This window comes from Trifolium pratense, linkage group LG5, assembly GCF_020283565.1.
Source record: "Trifolium pratense cultivar HEN17-A07 linkage group LG5, ARS_RC_1.1, whole genome shotgun sequence".
NCBI classification, from domain to species: Eukaryota; Viridiplantae; Streptophyta; class Magnoliopsida; order Fabales; family Fabaceae; genus Trifolium; species Trifolium pratense.
Window position 1 is genome coordinate 10,765,332 of NC_060063.1, and position 19,939 is coordinate 10,785,270.

A 19,939-nucleotide genomic window follows, 5' to 3' on the forward strand; every position below is an offset into this window, starting at 1 on the left:
GGTAAAGCAGAAGTTGAAGGGTGGCTGAGATTAGGATTAGGGTTGGATCGAAAGAGGTGATACCATGTAAAGAATTGAATCCCCTACTTTTCATTGATATAAATTGTGAATTATATTCAACTCTTTTGAGAACTTATTTGGAAACTAATTATTACAAATAAATATATTTCCTTTACAAAAGATCAGTCTTAATATAGACATATTCTAATACACTGTCTGTCTAGCTTACAATCTCTCATTTTGAGAGATAAACTTGAAATTTAGGGGGTATATTGGATTGAGATTTCATGAGATTTTAAAAGACTTTTTTATGACAAAAAAATCTTGAGTTATTCAATCAAGACTTTTACAAAAGTTAAATAAATCTTGTGGTATTCAATTAAGACAAACAAGATTTTTTTTTTCATGGCAACAAAATCTGTTGGTATTCAATTGAGATTTGTTACTACTTTTAAAATGTCTATTGGTATTCAAAAGTCTACCGATTTTGATGGATTCTTCTTTTGAATGGATTTTGAGAGATTTTTTAATTGAAAATACACTTGATAGACTTTTTCAACAATCTCACCAAAAGCCTTGAAAGTTTTTTGAACTCTCCAAGACTTTTTTCTTTCATCATCACTGTATCAAATTTCTTCTTCTTCTTCTTCTTCTTCTTCTTCTTCTTTATTACTTTCATAGTTCACCATCACTGCACCCGGTTTTTTCTTCTTCTTCTTTACTTATCAAATATGCTTTTTTTTGCAAAAAATATTTTAACAAATTCTACATCTTTTATACAAACTTTTGATTCATTATAACTTTTTACAACAAACGAATTTTTTTCATCACATTCATCTATTTTTGTTTCTGATCAATGATGGTGACGATTTTTTTATTGGTGATTAGAAACATATACGTAACTTTCTTAATTTGTGCAATTTAGGAGACTTAGGTAGCTTTCACATATATCTTATCTCATAAGAGGAAAAAACCTAGCTATGGTGGGGTTGCTAGCTTGGGTTTTCTTTGTATTGAAGTTATTGATACAATTTTGGCTTAAATAAACTTTTAGTTGACTTTTTATTATCATATAATATGAGTTTGAAATTTTTATTACCGTTTAATTGTAAATCTCCAATAAGAATATCTAAAAGAGTTTTATAGGCTAATGATATAATACCTTATTTTTTTATGATACTGGTACCTTAAATAAGGTATCGTATCATCAATTTAATATTATTATTATTATTATTATTATTTTTTCTTTGGTATATAAATTCAATTTAATAGCTTTCATATATGTCAAAACATTATCATTTGACATTCAATGGCCTCTTGATCTTCGTTTTTTTTTTCTTTCTTTTTTTACTAACATAAATTTGAAGATATTTTATATTATTCTATATATTACACATTTTCTATTTGTTTTGTTCTTCAATCATATTTTATTTCATTTTTCATTATATATTTCCCGTCATATTTAAGTTTTTTTCACCATTTTTTATTTATTGTCATGTATTTCTCATTATATTTAATTACTAATGTATTTATCTACGTATTTATTAAATTAAATAAATTTTTATTTTTATTTAGACAAAATAAAAAAAATAAATATAGAAGTGACCACTTGTTATTAATGTATGATACTCAAAAAATGGTATCACCATTGGAGCAAAATAGGTATGAGTTGCATAAATATTACATGGCATTGTATGGACCACTTGTTAGTAATGTATGATACCCAAGGTGGTATCGCCATTAGATATACTCTAATTAATCTTCAGATTTACTTCATACAAAAGAGTTAGAGACTTTTTTACTATCACATATATAATTATTTAATTTTTTTTACTAAAATAATAATATTTATTCATTCCAATAATCGATAGAGTACATCAAATGCAAATACAACTTCAATATTGCTAAAAAGAAAAAGGATGAATTTCAGAACAAACTCACAACATCCAAGTTAATAGCATACAACAGCAAAATGCCTACAAATAAATTGATAAAATTAAAGTCACTGGAATGTCCATGCTTCCGAATCTGCAACGTTGATGCTCAAATCATTGATTGAATCTGTAATTAATTGAAGTTGATATTTCAATATAAACTGAACGAATATCACAATAAGACGGAAAATCAAACAACTTCGTAAAAACTAACTCATGACAAAAAAACTAACTAGTCAACATAAAAAGTAAAAACTAACTCTTGACTGATTCAAAAACAACTAACTCTTGACAAAAAAAAAAAAAAAACTTTTTATACGCAAAATGTTAAAAAAAAATATCATGATATTCCAACTTTCTACAACTTTGCCATAAAAAAAAAAAACTCATTACAACCAAAATTAACCAAAATGTGTTATTTAATCACTTTGCAAACACATTTTTTTTTAACATAGAACTCTGATGTTTCCATTGTTAATAAACAAAAATGAAATAGATTAGTGCAATTCAAATCTACCTATGAAGAACATATAAGGTTTATTTTTCTTCTTTTTTCTTTTAAAAAAAAAAGAAATAGCGGAGGTTTTATTGACAGTCAGTTGCCGGCGTTGTCGCGGCTGACTTTGTTTAAGGTTGTAGTTTGTGTGTTTTTTGGTTCTGGTTCGTGCGCTTTTTGGATATGTTCTCACTTTATTTCTTTTAAGGAACATTTCGATTTGTTTGATTGTTGGTGGCTTTTCCTTGGGCGTTCTCCTTCTCCATTCTTCGAATGTTTCCAGATTTGTTGAGATTTGCAAGTTTCGTGCCTATAAGTTCGCCTCCATCGCAGCCCAGAAAAAGAAAAAAAAAGAGTTTGGTGTATTACGGAAACAATATAATTCCTGGTGCCGTTATTCCTACTTCTGTGGCTATCGGTTTGCACTTTTACCCGATATGGGAAGCTGCACTGGTGTCGTATCCAAGGTTGTTAAATCTCATTTTAAATCATAAACTCTAAGGATTCTACGTCTTTAGTTATGAATTTTTTGTTAAATCCGAGCTAAAATCATTTTGAGTAAAATCGAAAGTCAAAACGAGTTTACCCGATTTAACTCCCTATTAGTAAAATCACTTAAACTAATATGTTTTCACCTAACGAGTAACAATTCAAAAACTTAATTTTATTTAGTCAATTCAAAAGTTCATTTTTATGATATTATTAATAATAATTTCAACATCATATCAATAGAACACTTAATAGTATATGTTAATAATTATATGAGTAACAATTATTTACACATGTGATTATTTTTTATAATAGTATCCTTTGTTTGTTTTTTGTTTTTTTTATAAGCAAAAATTCATGATTGAATAATTGATTAGTGTATATTATAGACCAAGTAAATCAATTATTCAATGATCTATAATGTTCTGGTGAACATATTGGATTCAAAAGTTCATTTTTATGATATTATTAATAATAATTTCAACATCATATCAATAGAACACTTAATAGTATATGTTAATAATTATATGAGTAACAATTATTTACACATGTGATTATTTTTTATAATAGTGTCCTTTGTTTGTTTTTTGTTTTTTTTTATAAGCAAAAATTCATGATTGAATAATTGATTAGTGTATATTATAGACCAAGTAAATCAATTATTCAATGATCTATAATGTTCTGGTGAACATATTGGATTACATAAGCTTAGACCAAAGGATGGTCCATATGCTTGAAAAATAGAAAAATGTATATCTGTGTATATCTCTGAGAATGAAATAGTTGTCTTTTCTCCTTCAAGATTCACTTCTATTTATAGATGTACATGTAGGAGTGAAATTCCTAAAATACCACTTCACCTTCTCCAAAAAGCAAGGATAGTGGGCTGTTATTCTGAGATCATGGGCGGATCATGGAGATAGTGGAATGAAGCTTTGTTGGCCATGTTGTGAAGATGAAGTTCATGGCTGTCTTTTTCCCGCCTATTCCTTTTTTCCAGTCCTTTGGGCTTGCATTTGATGGATCAGCTGCTATTGGGCCTTAACAAATCACACCCTGGTCCATGGCCCGGTTCACAACCCCCAAGCACGAGGCCTCAGGAAGGCGAAGTGCTTTTGATTGAAATCACTTGGCGATTATTATGCCTCGGCGTTGTTCTATGTCGCCTATTTGTTGCTGACTCATATTCTTTGTTTGCTTGTCGCCTTGTCCTTCCTTTTGTTGTTGATATTTCTTAGATAATTTGTACGCTCTTCTATGACTTTTGAATATCTTGATGTACGCCATTTGTGGCTTTGAATATTGCTGTCATTGTTTCTTGGCGACTTTGAGCAAGTTGGCAAGTCGCCCTTCCTCCTTTTCCATTGTATTTGCATTTTCGAGTCAGCGTTGTAACCAATCTCGCCTCTTCGTCTTTCGCGGATCGCCTTTCCTTCTTGGAAACGAATTGAAACTTTGTGGCCAGTAACTTTGTTAGTCTGTACTTCTGCTTCTTCTACTCAACATAAGTTTCTTATTTTCTTTTGACATTCTATATTTGGAGATTGTAAGTAGTGTGGCGTAATCTGTCTCGCCACTTCTTTGTTGTAGTTGATTTTCGTACCGTCAGGCTTACACGCCTTATTTTGTAACTGTTGTTTCTTTGGCGATTTAGAAAGAATTGGCGCTGCTCGGAGTCGCCCTTCCACTGTACTTTGTGTTTGGTGTTGAAAATAATCTCGCCTTTGAAATTTTTAACTTTGCACCTGCAATGTCTTAAAGCTCTTTAAATATAATTATATATCATTTATGAATAACTTTATACCTGTTGTCTTTTGGCGGTTGCAAATGATTTGGCGTTATAATGAATCGCCTTGCTTTGGTTGTGTATAAGCTTTTTCTGCTGGCGGCGTTGATAATCTCGCCTTTCTTCGCTGTATCTTTTTCTGACGCCCCCTATGGGTAACGCCAAAGCATTTCAACTTGTCTTTTTTCTGACGCCCCCTACTCGTAAGATTTACAGTTAGCGCCAAAACATTTCAACTTGTCTTTTTTTGGCGCCCCCTACTCAAAAGATTTACAGGTAGCACGAAGGCCTTTCAACCATACATTTGGTTCAGAGCTTTCATCTCAGTTGATCTTTATTAAGATTCAGAGCTCAACTACAAGTTGACCATTTTTTGGTTCAGAGCCATTCAAATGAGTTGACCTTGAATAATTTTAGGTTCAGAGCTTTCATCTGAGTTGATCTTTAATAAGATTCAGAGCTCAACTACAAGTTGACCATTTTGGTTCAGAGCCCTTCATATGGGTTGACCTTAAATAATTTTTGGTTCAGAGCTTTCATCTGAGTTGATCTTTATTAAGATTCAGAGCTCAACTACAAGTTGACCATTTTGGTTCAGAGCCCTTCATATGGGTTGACCTTGAATAAATTTTGGTTCAGAGCTTTCATCTGTGTTGATCTTTAATAAGATTCAGAGCTCAACTACAAGTTGACCATTTTGGTTCAGAGCCCTTCATATGAGTTGACCTTGAATAATTTTTGGTTCAGAGCTTTCATATGAGTTGATCTTTGATAAGATTCAGAGCTCAACTACAAGTTGACCATTTTCGGTTCAGAGCCCTTCAAATGGGTTGACCTTTAATAATTTTTGGTTCAGAGCTTTCATATGAGTTGATCTTTAATAAGATTCAGAGCTCAACTACAAGTTGACCATTTTCGGTTCAGAGCCCTTCAAATGGGTTGACCTTTAATAATTTTTGGTTCAGAGCTTTCATATGAGTTGATCTTTAAAAAGATTCAGAGCTCAACTACAAGTTGACCATTTTGGTTCAGAGCCCTTCGTATGGGTTGACCTTTAATAATTTTTGGTTCAGAGCTTTCATCTGAGTTGATCTTTAAAAAGATTCAGAGCTCAACTACAAGTTGACCATTTTGGTTCAGAGCCCTTCATATGGGTTGACCTTTAATAATTTTTGGTTCAGAGCTTTCATATGAGTTGATCTTTAAAAAGATTCAGAGCTCAACTACAAGTTGACCATTTTTGTATAAGTATATATATATATATATATATATATATATATATATATATATATATATATATATATATATATATATACGTGAAGAATTTTATCGTAACCCTTTTGTCAGATCAAATTATAGGAATCAGCACAAACTCAATTAATCAGAAAGTGGTGCGTAGATAAATTTTAACATAAATAAAAAATTGTCGCATTAAGGTAACGGGCCTCGATAAAAACTCCTATTCCTATTTAGGAGAAAAGAGTGTCCCTCTACTCCTTCTTCTTAATACAAAACATAAAACGTCCAAGCGAAGCTGACGAGATGTTCTTCCGTCTTCGCGCCTCCTCTTCTCAGCTGCGATAGGGCTTCTGACCTATGACGCTCCAAACTCCGGATAAGCCTGTCTTGTCTCTCTAATCTCCTGGTGTTATTTGCTAAGAATAACCTTCGTCTTATGCTTGTGGTCTGACGAGGCTCCGAACCAAACCACATTTGTTCCGCCTTCTGCATTAGGTTAACTTGCTTGTCTAGAGACTCCTCTCTAGGGTCTGTATTTACCAATCCGATCCTACTTCTTCTCCCTTGGTTTCTGAAACCTCCTGAGCGAAAACATGTGTTTCCACTAGGTATCCTGTGCTGAATCTTTAAACTCGACTCGTAGCATCGCCTTGCCAGGAGTTGATCGCCTTTGATGGTTCCCACGCCGCCATTGTCTAGGGGGTACTTCATTGACAAGTATAAGGTGGAAAGGACCGCACCCAAACCATTGAAGGCGGGCCTCCCGATGATAATATTGTAAGATGTAAAAGGCGTCTTAACAACTAAATATCGTACCTTAATTGTCCTGACATTCTCCTCTTCTCCAAAAGTCGTCAAAAGCGTTGTGTATCCCATAACTTCCACCTGTTCTCCTGCGAATCCTACCAGAGTTCCTTCGTATGGTTGTAACTGCTCCTCGGCCAATTGCATTGCCTTGAAAGCTTCTCAATACATGACATCCGCCGAACTGCCGGAATCAATTAAGACCCTTTTCACATCGCAATTTAGAATTTGCACTTGAATAACCAGAGGATCATTGATGACATGCGTCATTACATGAAAATAAGACCAATTTCAAATGTTTTTTAGAAGAATTGTAACTCATTTCATGGAAGAATAATGCACTAGTTTGAAGATATTTGCAAAGGATGAAAGTAGCTGAAGAATGAAGAAAAATAGCTAATATTCTGCTTTTTTCGCCCCAGGCAAAAAATCCTGTGCCTGAGGCGAAAAGTTCCAGTTGAAAAGTACCTCTCTGTTTGCTATTTCGCCTGAGGCGAAAAATCCTGTGCCTCAGGTGAAAATTTCACCAGAAAAAGTACCTCTCTGTTTGCCTGTTCGCCTGGGGCGAAAATGTTGGTGCCTCAGGAGAAAATTCTGTGCCTGGGGCGAAAATGCTTGTGCCTGAGGCGAAATTCTCATTTATTGACTCCGGTTATAAAAGGAAAACGCAGATCTGAGATAGTGGATCGAAAAATAGCATTAGAAACATCAATTTTGAGAACTTTTGAAGATCAAGGAGCTTGGAGACAAGGATTTGAAGGTGGAAACACATCCGGATTATCTTGTAATCATGCTTTCTTTCATTTCTTTGATTGTAATTTCTTTTATCACTATGTGTAACTAAATTACCATGATTGATCCTTAGGGGATTCTTATTATTATTTCTCTTGAACTATGTGATTATCATATGTTATGATTAATGAATTACGAAGTTAGTTTCTTCAATCATTCCTTGTTCTTAATGCTTTGCATAACTTGATCAATTGTGTAATGTTTTCAATTATTTGTTTTACTATGAAGATAGGAATGAATGATCGATCTAGGAACGATTGATCAATTAACTTTCACTTAAGATATTTCGGATTGTTAATTGAGATTAAAGGATTAAAGGTTGTAAACCTCAATTGATCATAGATTACCTAAGACATTAGGGATCGATGATCAAGGGAGAGAATTATGTTACCAAGACATTGGGCATAATTATTTTTGATTTAATCTAATCGTGAAACTAAATTGAGTAAATTCGTTATTATACATAAAATTACCAAGAGAAGTAGTAATTAGATGAACCCAAAGGATCAATCGCTTTTCTTCATCTGATTTAAAACCTAAGTTATTTTGTCAGTTTATGATCAAACTTGAACCAAACAAAACCCCCCTTTTTTTATTATATTTAAAATTATATGTTTAAGTATGAATTCAATTCGTGTTTGAATTACAACAATCCCTGTGGAAAGAACGATTTTTATACTACTTGACGGCTATTTGTATACTTGCAAAATATTCATCAATCATCATCATGAGGAAACACTCCTTGACCATCCTCAGCAGTGAAGGATATATCTGGCGCTGGCGAAGAGGATGTATTCCCTAACAGATAGGTTTCGAGAATTGCGCTCCTAGCGTATTTCTTCCTAGCGTTGTTGGAGACGACTCCTCCCGAAAATCCGCCTGCAATAGTGTTTACTGCGATCCTCGCCCTTGTTTGGTCCTCGTCCCGCCCTGGAGGTTCTTTAGAATTCTGTCTCTATACCTTGGGCACGACGACTCGACCTTGGGCAGCGTCATCAATGAATTTTCGCAGGTGACCGCTCCTGATTAATTCTTCAATGAGGTCTCTTAACCTGAAACATTTCTCTGTGTCATGTCCCTTAGCCCTGTGATAGGCACACCACACATTATTGTTTGACCCCAACGTCATAGACTTTCCCTTTGTTGGGGGAAGTGTTGCCATTCCTGCTGACAGAACTTCGTGCAAAATATGCACCTTGGTTTCCTTTAAAGGGGTATAGCTATCATAAGACTGATAATTTCTAACTCCTCAGTCTTACGGATATTGGTACGGTTTTTTGCGTCGCTCCTGCCATGACGATTCTTGGCGAGAAGTTTGTCTTGGAGGATGATGGTCTGGACTCTTAATTCGCTTGCTAACATGCTCCTTTTCCTTGGCATCTCTCATCCTCTTTTCAGCATTACTCTCCTCACCTTTAATGTAGCATTCAGCCCTCTTGTTTATCTCTTGCATGGAGGTGGCGGGCTTTTGTGCCAAGGATTCGTTGAAATGTCCTGCTCTGAGGCCATTGTGAAATGCCGCTATGAACATTTCCTGGTTGGGATTTGAAACCTTAATAGTGGCTTCACTGAAACGTGTCAAGTATTCACGGAGCGATTCCGCGTAAGCCTGACGTATTGAAAAAAGACTGGTGGATGTCACCTTGACATGCCTAGATCATGCGAATTGGTGGATTAACTTCTTATGGAAATCGGTGTAACTATCAATGGAGTTCTTGGGAAGGTTCATGTACCAACGTAGCGCAGCATCTTTGAAAGTTCCTGAAAGCAATTTGCATTTTAGGTGTTCCGGCGCATTTATGATGGCAGTTTGCGTTCCAACGGCCATTAAATGCTCTACCGGATCTGTCTTTCCATCGAAAGAAGGAAGGTGTGGCGCTTTGAAGCCATCATGCACTTGAGTTTCCCAGAGGATTTGAGCCAAGGGTTGGGAATCTACTACGGCTACACCTTCTTCTTCCTGAGCGGCTAATCTCGCCTTCTCATGCTCTAACGCCTTGTCCGCCTCAAAAATTGCCATTTGCCTTCAGAGGCGTTGAATTTCTTGAACGGCGGCTTGCAAGGTAGTAGCATGATTGTTGGCGTTTTCTCCAGCCATGTGGAAAAACTTGTGTTGTGCAGTTTACAAACTTTTTTAGTCTTGAGGCCCAGGAATCGTTTTACCGGGCCCCATGGTGGGCGCCAAAATGTTCTGGTGAACATTCAAAGGGGGTTATATAATTAATATTGGATTGAATAATATTACATAAGCTTAGACCAAAGGATGGTCCATATGCTTGAAAAAATAGAAAAATGTATATCTGTGTATATCTCTGAGAATGAAATAGTTGTCCTTTCTCCTTCAAGATTCACTTCTATTTATAGATGTACATGTAGGAGTGAAATTCCTAAAATACCACTCCACCTTCTCCAAAAAGCAAGGATAGTGGGCGGTTATTCTGAGATCATGGGCGGATCATGAAAATAGTGGAATGAAGCTTTGTTGGCCATGTTGTGAAGATGAAGTTCATGGCTGTCTTTTTCCCGCCTATTCCTTTTTACCAATCCTTTGGGCTTGCATTTGATGGATCAGCTGCTATTGGGCCTTAACAAATCATACCCTGGTCCATGGCCCGGTTCATATAATAAGAGAATTTTTGTGTTATAAAAGCAAATGGGGAAGAAGTACATTACTCGTGTGATCCCAACAATGTCTCCTATTTTTATGCACATGTGCAAAAAATGAAAAAGAAAAGATAAATAAAACAATACAAAAAGAATTGAAAACGAGCGAGAAACAAAACAAATAAGTAATTATATTTTAGTAAAATAATATTTCAAAATTTTATGTGATTATTTAAATATAATAAGTTTTATCGGTAGATAGACGAAATAACGTCCAACCTAGTAATTTCTACATTTTTGTCGGTTGAGCTAAATAATAGGGGTTTTATAAATATAAAATAAAACAATAGGGGTTAAAATATACAATCACTTTGTGTTTCAATTATATATAATATTCAATCTCACATGGCATACATGAGTCAAAGAATCATATTTAATACGTGAAAAAAATGAGAGAGATATGATTTCTTTACGAGATATATTGATGGGATATCGTTGTTGGGTTATTTGTTATAAAATGCATGACTATAATTATATTTACCTAATGAGAATGAGAGAAAATCAATTAAGTGTGAATTATCTAATATTAAAAATTAATAATATATTAATTTTGTCATATTGTCTTTAATTATTATTATTATTCATAAAACTTAACTTTCTAAATTAAAAATAAAATTATTAATTTCATATATATTACTTTCAAAGTTAAAATATATATTAAATATATTTATTTTAATATAAGGTAAACTCTATAATTTAACGAGTTGAGTCTACGTTTCGATTCCACCTAACCAAAACGAGTTAACGTAAAAACTAGATTCTGACAACTTTGGCCGTATCAATCCTCCCCACATATTTTGGAGTGTTTGTGATGTCCTCGCCATTCTCTCCGTTTGAGGTTAGACTGTTTGACACAAAAGAGTCCTTGATGATAGTTGTGTTTTTACGCAGGGGTTGTTGGTACGTGAATTTCTCTATGTTAATGTTCGGGTTCATTCGTCATTCTGAAATTGTGAAGCCTCACACAACACTTTTTTTATTAATTAGTTTCGCACTCGTACGCGGGTTCGCTTGATAGTATATATGTGGTGTGTGTGCTTTCGCTTTAGTTTTTATTAGACTATTTTTGTTGTATTTGAACTTTCTATACACCTATTTGGAGTAATTATATAGTTTGAATGACTTTAATTTATGTTCCTCAATTTTTATTTTATTTTAACCTATTTAGGTATTAAAGAACTTTTCACTTCTGTACCTCATTTGCTTAAAAAAAATAAAAAATAAAAAGATTCAACTCTTCTTATATGTACTAGCATTGCCACAAAAAATGTTGTATGCGTACGCAATTCATCAGCCATTACATTACATTGTGGTCATTATAAAAATTTTCTAAATGTGAATTCTATTCGCGATACAGCAAATTCAGTACAAAACTTCACATCGTTTTTAAGAGTGTGGTACCTAGCTATACATGTAAAGTAAAAATAAGTTCACACGTATATCCAATCAATTTATATATTAATGTATGTATTTAATGAGATATTTTAATAATTATACATTATTTTATATGATCATACTATGATATAATTTAACTGAATATATGTGTAGTTTTATTTTTTATTTTTTATGATATTAGTGTATATTCAGCTTTACTACTAGAACAAATGAAATCAACGATGAAAATTTATAAAATTTCATCATTTAATTTGGTTGGCAACTACGTGGTGTATTTGGCGAATGAGAAATAATATCATTTTTAGAGGTGAAGGTGCAGATTTCCAGCGTCTGTTTGATCATATTAGAAATATCTCTTGGTATTGGTTCTCGGGTAGAGTAGGTCGGCTTGGTAAATCTACTTTTTTTGATTGGTGTAATAACCCCTTAAAATGTCTGAGTAGCTTTTAAGGGTGTTTATTTTGTGAATTATAAGGGATTGAGTACCCCTTGTACTCCTTATTAATTCTATCATTTGCTTATCAAAAAAAAAAAACGATGAAAATTAATGAAGGATAAAATAAACTTTGAATATTGCCTTGAAATAATGTAAAAATCAGAAAATTGTGTTTTGGTAGATTCTGCCTGCTCACGCCCAGGCTAGCGCCTGCGAGCCTATATATGTTCTGTGTTTTCTGACTTTTTTAAGAGATTTTTAGGGTTTCTGATGCCAACAAAAGACTAGGTGATTGACAAATTGCAAGTATACAACTATCGTCAAGTAGTAAAAATTATCGTCCACAGGGATTGTGTTAATTCGTACAAAAACAATTGTATCTAAACATATTAGGAAACTTAAAAACAATTATAGGGGGAAATTTTATCAAACACTTTCGAAACTTTGTTCAAAGATTAAAAGAAACGATTGGAAATCCTTTGGATCCTTCACTTGCATACAACAACGGAACCTCATACACAGTCAAATTAATCAAGTTGTACTTAAGATAGAATTACAACTAATTGAGTTCAATCTCTTGGATCTCAATTCTCCCAATCGATCACGAATCCCTAATCTCTTAGGTGATTTGTGATTGATTGAGGTTTTTAACACAGAATTCCATAATCACAATTGGTAACACCTAATCTCTTAAGCATTATCAATCATCCAAACATTCATAGTTCTACAATCAATTCCTATTCTCATATCAAATTAATCATTAGAATCATCACATCAATGGCCAAGAAATGTGAAGCATTAAGGATAAAGAATGTTTGATTAAGTAAAACTTGATTCAATTACAACCATACAAGAGATTACATGTTGAAGTGAATTCAGCTAAGATCTCCAATCTATGGAGTTTAGCTACACATCTCAAGCATCAATTCAAGTAAAGAAGGTGAAGATCTCTTCAAATCCATCTTCTCAGCAAGAATCACCGATGAAACTGGTTGAAAATCGCAAATCCATAGCTTGAGAATCGCTTATTCGTCAAAAATTCCGAACCAGAACACATCATACTCTGTTTTTCTTATATAGATCACGCAGTTGCGCCATGCGCAGATGCCGCAGGTCTCTGCGCCACGACGCAATTTGGCAGTTACGATCCTGCGCCATGCGCAGCCCTTCTGCGCCACGGCGCAGCAAATCGAGAGACTTCACTTTCTTGAACCCTTGAATTGCGCCATGCGCAGACCCTCTGCGCCATGGCGCAACCAACAGAGACTTCCTTCTCTTCAAATCCTCAAGTTGCGTCATGTGCAAACCCTCTGCGCCATGGCGCAGACACCCGCCTTTTTCCATCTTTAAATCCTTGAATTGCGCCATGCGCAGCTAACAGAATTGTTGGCTCTCTTGAATTGCTGAATTGTGCCATGCGCAATGCTCCTTGCGCCACGGCGCATGTTTGCACCAAAAACTCCATTTTTTGCTTGTGAAACACTCCAACTTTGATATGTCTCCTTTTTCACTGATTGTGACCAAGTTCCTTACATTATTACCTAGATTTTAAATTGCTCAAATAACATGTAAAGATGAGGATTCATCACTAGGGTTTATAAGAGAACTTCTCTTGGGCAAACACTAGGGTTGAGATTCATTCATCACCTTGGGAAACACTTTTCATATTAAATTTCTTGGCCACGGGAAAAAATTCGGGCAAAGGGTAGAATTAGGATAAAGGCTAATTCTTGTAATCTCTTTGGAGAGTTTCTTTGTAACAAGTAATTCAAGTTTGTTAGTGGATCGGAGAGCTGCTCTCTCCCCTAGAGTAGGTCATTTTGACTGAACTGGGTAAACAATTTTATTGTGTCCTTTTCTCTTTCGCCGTTTTATCTTTTGGCTTGATTATTATTGTCGTTCTCACGTTGATTGCTTAATCGTATTTGCTTCACACATCAAGGTTATTGGTGTGATTTAATCCAATTCGCAACAAACTTTTTCTCTTATTTGTGTCACAAAATTTAGTAATAGCTTTAGAAAACAATTTCACGTTTTTCTTATCTAAATTTCTCTCACTAAATTAAGTTTTTATTTTATTAGTGTTATGTATCAATTTGATGTTTTCAAAGGGACTCATACCACTATTATTTGTTGATAAATTTTAGGAATAATATAGGTATTGATGTCATTTGTTTTTTGCAAAGTATTGAAGTGATTATTTCAATTATATATATATATATATATATATATATATATATATATATATATATATATATATATATATATAGTCATTTAACTCAAATTGAATATTTTGATTCACTTTAATTAATTTATTAAAATATAATTAAATGTGTATAAAATCAAATACATTAACTTGTCATGTTTTAATCTAATTGTGAGAAATTTGAATAATATGCATTAATAAGTCATAAATTTGATACTATGTTCTATTGTAAAAAAAAGTCAAAATTTATGTTTAATTAAGTTTTAACAAAAAGAGATATTTACATTTGTGTTGAAATTATCTCCATTGGAGTGAATTTGTAGGAAAAGAATTCCACATGTTCACATGCATATTCATGTGATCTTAATTAATCAAACAACTCATTAGATTGGTTGTCCAGATATGTAACAATGTGATGAGTTTGATCTCAATCGTGTCATTTACGTATATTTTCATTATATATTAAATAAAATAAAAAATATATACAAAATTTGAGGACATGAACTTTATTTAATGCGTCTACACAAAAGCATAGGACAACTCAAACAATTTAGGAATTATCAATTTCTAGTTAATCCTAAACAGGGACGGACGCAGAAACTTTGAATAGTGGGGGCAACACATATATAAACTTGTAGTATTAAATATATCACAATTTATTTTTTAAAACATAATTACACATTATAATTTATTTTTTCCTGTGACTACAAAGTTTCATATTCTAAAAATAGTTAATAATTTCTGATTTATAATCTCTGTAAAAATATCACTCTTTATAAATAACTAAAATAATAAAAAACATCAAGGGATTTGCAATTTGAGGTTTTTTTTTAAGCAATTTTTTTATTAAAGAGAGTATAAGGGGTACTCCGATCCATACATGCAAAATCAGTCTGGACTCAACATCTTAGTAGGAGGATTCTATCCACCTTCTCTGAAGAGTTGCACTGTGAGTTATTAGTTTACGGAGCAAACAATTATAAATTGACTAAATTGATCAACAAAAAATACTTTTGATGATTAATTTGACTAGTTAAAAATAAATTCTAAAACTAAAATAACAAATAAGACAAACATTTTTAAATTTATTTATAATTTTGTTACAATAAAAAAACTATAATGATAACTTACATTTACAAACCAAAATATTTGTCTACCTCTATTGTATATGTGGGGTACATATAGTTAATAGGTAAAATTATCTTATCTCTATGTGTGAATTTTTTTTTTAAAGTATAAGGTAGTATATATATTTTCTCTAAATGATAGTGGGGGCTCTAGCCCACACACACCACAACATAGGTCCGTCCCTGTCTAAGAGACTAATTAGAAATCTATTTTTTGATGAATAAATCAATCATCAACATAGAACTAATTCAAGAACCAACAACTCCGTCCAGCGAACAGCAGGAAGCAAATAGACTCTTTCGAATCATACAATTTAATGTCAAAGAGAACGATGACGAGAATATCATAGATATATCCCGTGTACTCATATAGATATACTAGTATCGGTTAAGTTTATTTTGTTTTTAAAATAATTCTAACTTAGAGTTAAGGCATGTAACTTTAAACTTAAAACATGATTTTTATGTTTCTTTTTCTTTTAAAAATATATTATTATTCATCGTAATTCTGACATACTCGCCGCAATTGTACAAACCATACACCATACACAAAATCTATTTCCATAAGAAAGGGGAAAAGAAAAGTGTAGTAGGAGTATAGGATGAGCTGGTTGATTTGAAATGAGGGAGAAAAAATTGTAAGGAGGGGAGAGGCTGAAAATGCAAAGAGAAAAGAGTAGCACACTTAAATTGGTGGAGTCATGTGAGTACATTTATAGTGGGGTTTTAGTGTTTTTGTTTTCTAGTTGCACATGGGAGAGAAGAAAGAAAGTTCGTTTCTTTGGGTAGTTGTGAAAAAAGCAATAAGCATGTGAGGCCATGTGCCATTCTAAATTTATAGACCACTCCCACTATTTTGCTTTCACTCATATCTTTGATTCTTTGTGCTCTTATTTATTTTCCTATAAACTCATAGAATTATATTAGATACTTCTCCAATTTTAAATCGTTTATTTAAAATTAGACGATTTAAATTTTAATATTTTATTTTTAATTTTATTTAATATTAAACTTTAAAGAAGTTGAAAATTAGATTATCGATTTTGATCAAACAACCTCAAATTTATTGATGGTGGTTCATTGATTTTCGAGTGCACTAAAATATGATCCATAGACTTAACTCTTATAATCACTCTCAATTCGTGCGTGTGTGCATGCAATTAATATTTATCTCCCTCTCATCATAACATCAACTATGCCAATACCCAAGTCGGAGCTAACGAAAACAACTATTTCATATATATTTGCTGTTCAAAAAAAAGACACAACTATTTCATTAAAAACCTTACTTGTAAAACCCGTTGGAAAAATCATATGAAGGAATATAGTATGGTGCTCCAAAAGAGATTATTTGATTTTACTCGAATAAAATAAATTATTTGTCACTTTATAATATAAAATTACTAATTATTAACTATATTCTTTTAATAATATATATTTATTTTTGAATTATTTTAATATATTATCATAGAGTATTTAAGTATATCTTTGGTTAAGATAACGTACGTCCTTTCTATTCATGTCCTTTCTAGCTTAAATAGAATTTCAAATTTAAATTATATAAAAAAGCATGAATTTTATAAGTTTAAAAATATAATAGCATTAATAAAGAATATTTATATTCTATACAACATGAATGATTAATTTTTATATAGTTGTGACTTGTGAGTAGTATATTTGATTTTTGTAAAACAAAAACACTATATAATATGTTGGTTTATGAGTCTTAGTTCACAATCTATTCATGTGTGTGTTTGTTTTCACATAGTAATCTGATTAAGTTCCATTTGTTGTCTCATACATCACAGCTTTTAAACATGTGATTTACCTTAAACCACAAATTATATGAGACTTATAAAATAGTATAATTAAATATCTTTATCATACCAATTATTTGGTATAATGGGACCCCCTCATGTAATGAAAAAAATAATATATTTTATTATTATTTTTACAACTTGAGATTCTCAAGCCTATATCTTGAATTCATTTCAAGAGAGTAACTCATCAAAACCAACACATCCCAAAAGCTTGTTTTTGCCTTCATTCTCCTCATCATAGCTTACACAAGCAACCACTATAACTCTATTTCATTCCTTCACTTTCCACTACAATATCCCATTACTTTACTCTCTTTTTTTAATATATCAATTATTACAACTTCAATTCCATTATCATCAAGAATTCTTCTCCATCTTCTTCCTCTTTGCTCATCAATATTATTGCACTACAATTATTTACATTCTTTAATTTCTTCTTTAATAGGAAAAGGGTAATTAATTTTTATTCCATCAATTCCAAACTAGTTTTGGTCATTGTTTTATTTAGGTTTTCGTAGTTTTTTTGTATTGCGTTGGAGTACCTCTGATACTCAGATTTTTTATTTTTGTTTATTAAATATCGTCTTTCCATTCAGAAAATATATATTGTCCAATATTTTTCTTGATTTTATGGAAGGCCAACAAAATAAACGCAAACGCGTTTATTCGGTTGAACCAAACAAAGTAATGCAAGCAAAATTTAGTAGAAACTATATTAACTATTTAGCACCAGCTTTGATGAAGATCAAGGAAAGAAGAAGTTCTATAGAAGCCAAGAATGTTGAAAATGTTGTCAAGTATGAAGTGGACATGGCAATGGTTTTTTCATCTCAAGGTTTTGCTTGGAGTAATGCTCTAAAATTAAAGCTTCAAAAAGATGGTGGTGAAGGTTCATCAAGAATTAATTATCAACAAAATGACATGGGCCCACTTGATTTTTCTAAGAAAAATTGTTCAAAATTTGAGGCTAGTAAGATTTTGGAGGAAAAAAAATTGGTTGAAGAAAATGAGATTGTGGATGACCAATTGAGGTGTCTTAGAAAATTGATTCCAGGTGGAGAAGAGATTATGTGTGATGAACAAATGGTGAGTGAATTAGAGAGCTATGTAAGTTGTTTGCAAATGCAGGTGAATATTCTAAAGTGTCTCACTGATTAGACAAGTTGAATTAATTATAATCATGTATGTTTTGTTGTTTAATTATATGAGACAAGTATAATATATGTTTTATGTGTTATATACTTTTATTAATATATATATTGTCAAATCAACCTTTGTATATTTTGTGCTATTTTTTAGTTATATATATTATTAATCATGTTTATTGGAGGATCAAGGCCGGTAATTAAGGAATAAAACTAACTTAAAAGTTATCCAATTATTTAAATGAAGAGATTATTTTAGATTTTTTATTATCTAATGTGTGTATGCCTTTGTTCTTCTTAATTTTTGAATGAATTTTTTTTTTGTCTTATCACCTAGTAGTTATAAATTCCACTTTAAAGGTGAATAAGTTAAATATTCGGGATTCGAACCAGGCTGAACTCCTATATAATATATGCGATTTTCCTACCAATTGAGATAAACTCACCGGTACTTGAATGTTTATTTTGAAGTGTAGTTATAATGTAAACTTACATAGAAGTTGATATGTATGTATATATAGTTTGCTAGTTTTTAATAGCTTTGACACCAACAGAATTAAAGAAGAATGATAAGTTAAGTAAATCTCCTTATACATTGAAAGACAATCATAGTTAAGAATTTTACAAAGTTCAAGAGTACAATACATATATACACACTTACATAATCCAATAACTTTTTATCATAAACTCATATTTTAAATTTCATTGTTTGATTGAAAGTTTATATATTCATGTTCTTTCTTTTGAACCAGAGAAAATTGTGGTGGAATTATGCTCCTTGATCTAGTGTTATTTAATTATATGCTTTTGGGAAATTTCATGACCTCTTTGTGTTTGAGCTTTACATCAAAAAGTAATATTTTGCATTGCACGGATAATGGATTGGAAATATTTATTTTTTGCTGTAAAACAATTTGCCGCATTCACGTAGTCAGTTCAACTGTCAAAAAAAAAAAATAGATAATGGATTGGAAATATTTATTTTCTGCTGTAAAACAATTTGACGCATTCACGTATTCAGTTCAACTGTGGTTGAAGGTTCAAATTTTAATATGGATTTTGACTTTTTAAAATATAAATACCGGCTTAAATAAAATGTTTTATGGCATCAAATTTATGTGCCTTATTAGTTTATGATTCTAGGGTGTGTTTCATTAAAAAAACAAAGGATTTGATAGGACACCTCTAATTATATTGTGTTTGAATTTAAAATTATTCCAATCACAAAATTAACATTTGAGGGTAGTGCATAGGAAAAAAATTAAAATTCTTACCTTCACTAAACCACAAAATAAATTTTGTCACGAAAGTTGTATAAACAAAGCATTGTTTCAAAAATATCAAAATAATGTCATTTCAACAAAGCATTGTTTCAGACAAAAAGTTGTATAATACCTTCAAAATTCGTCACGAGTTGTACAATAATCCTATTTCTTGTTTGAAATAATATAAAACCATTGATATGGCTCTATCCTAACACCTTAAGGTTTTGGGATAATCGGTTATTTGACATGGTATCAGAGCCTCTATGACTAAGTGGTCTAGAGTTCGATCCCCGCTCCCCTTACTTTCTAATTAAAAAGTGGAATTTAAGCATATGGTAGGT

At 32.1% G+C, this 19,939-nt stretch overlaps 1 protein-coding gene across 1 annotated transcript; it reads left to right on the forward strand.

Moving 5' to 3' along the window:
- Positions 1-17,352: 17,352 nt before the first annotated feature.
- On the forward strand, positions 17,353-18,425 carry LOC123884750 (transcription factor bHLH146-like). Its single transcript, XM_045933939.1, has one exon. It carries the CDS (start codon positions 17,819-17,821, stop codon positions 18,344-18,346), a length of 528 nt encoding a protein of 175 aa, XP_045789895.1. The 5' UTR covers positions 17,353-17,818; the 3' UTR covers positions 18,347-18,425.
- The last annotated feature ends 1,514 nt before the right edge of the window (positions 18,426-19,939 follow it).

What these genes read in the sequence shown, in the direction of transcription:
- LOC123884750 (XM_045933939.1), top strand. Translation starts at nt 17,819, where the DNA reads ATGGAAGGCCAACAAAATAAACGCAAACGCGTTTATTCGGTTGAACCA.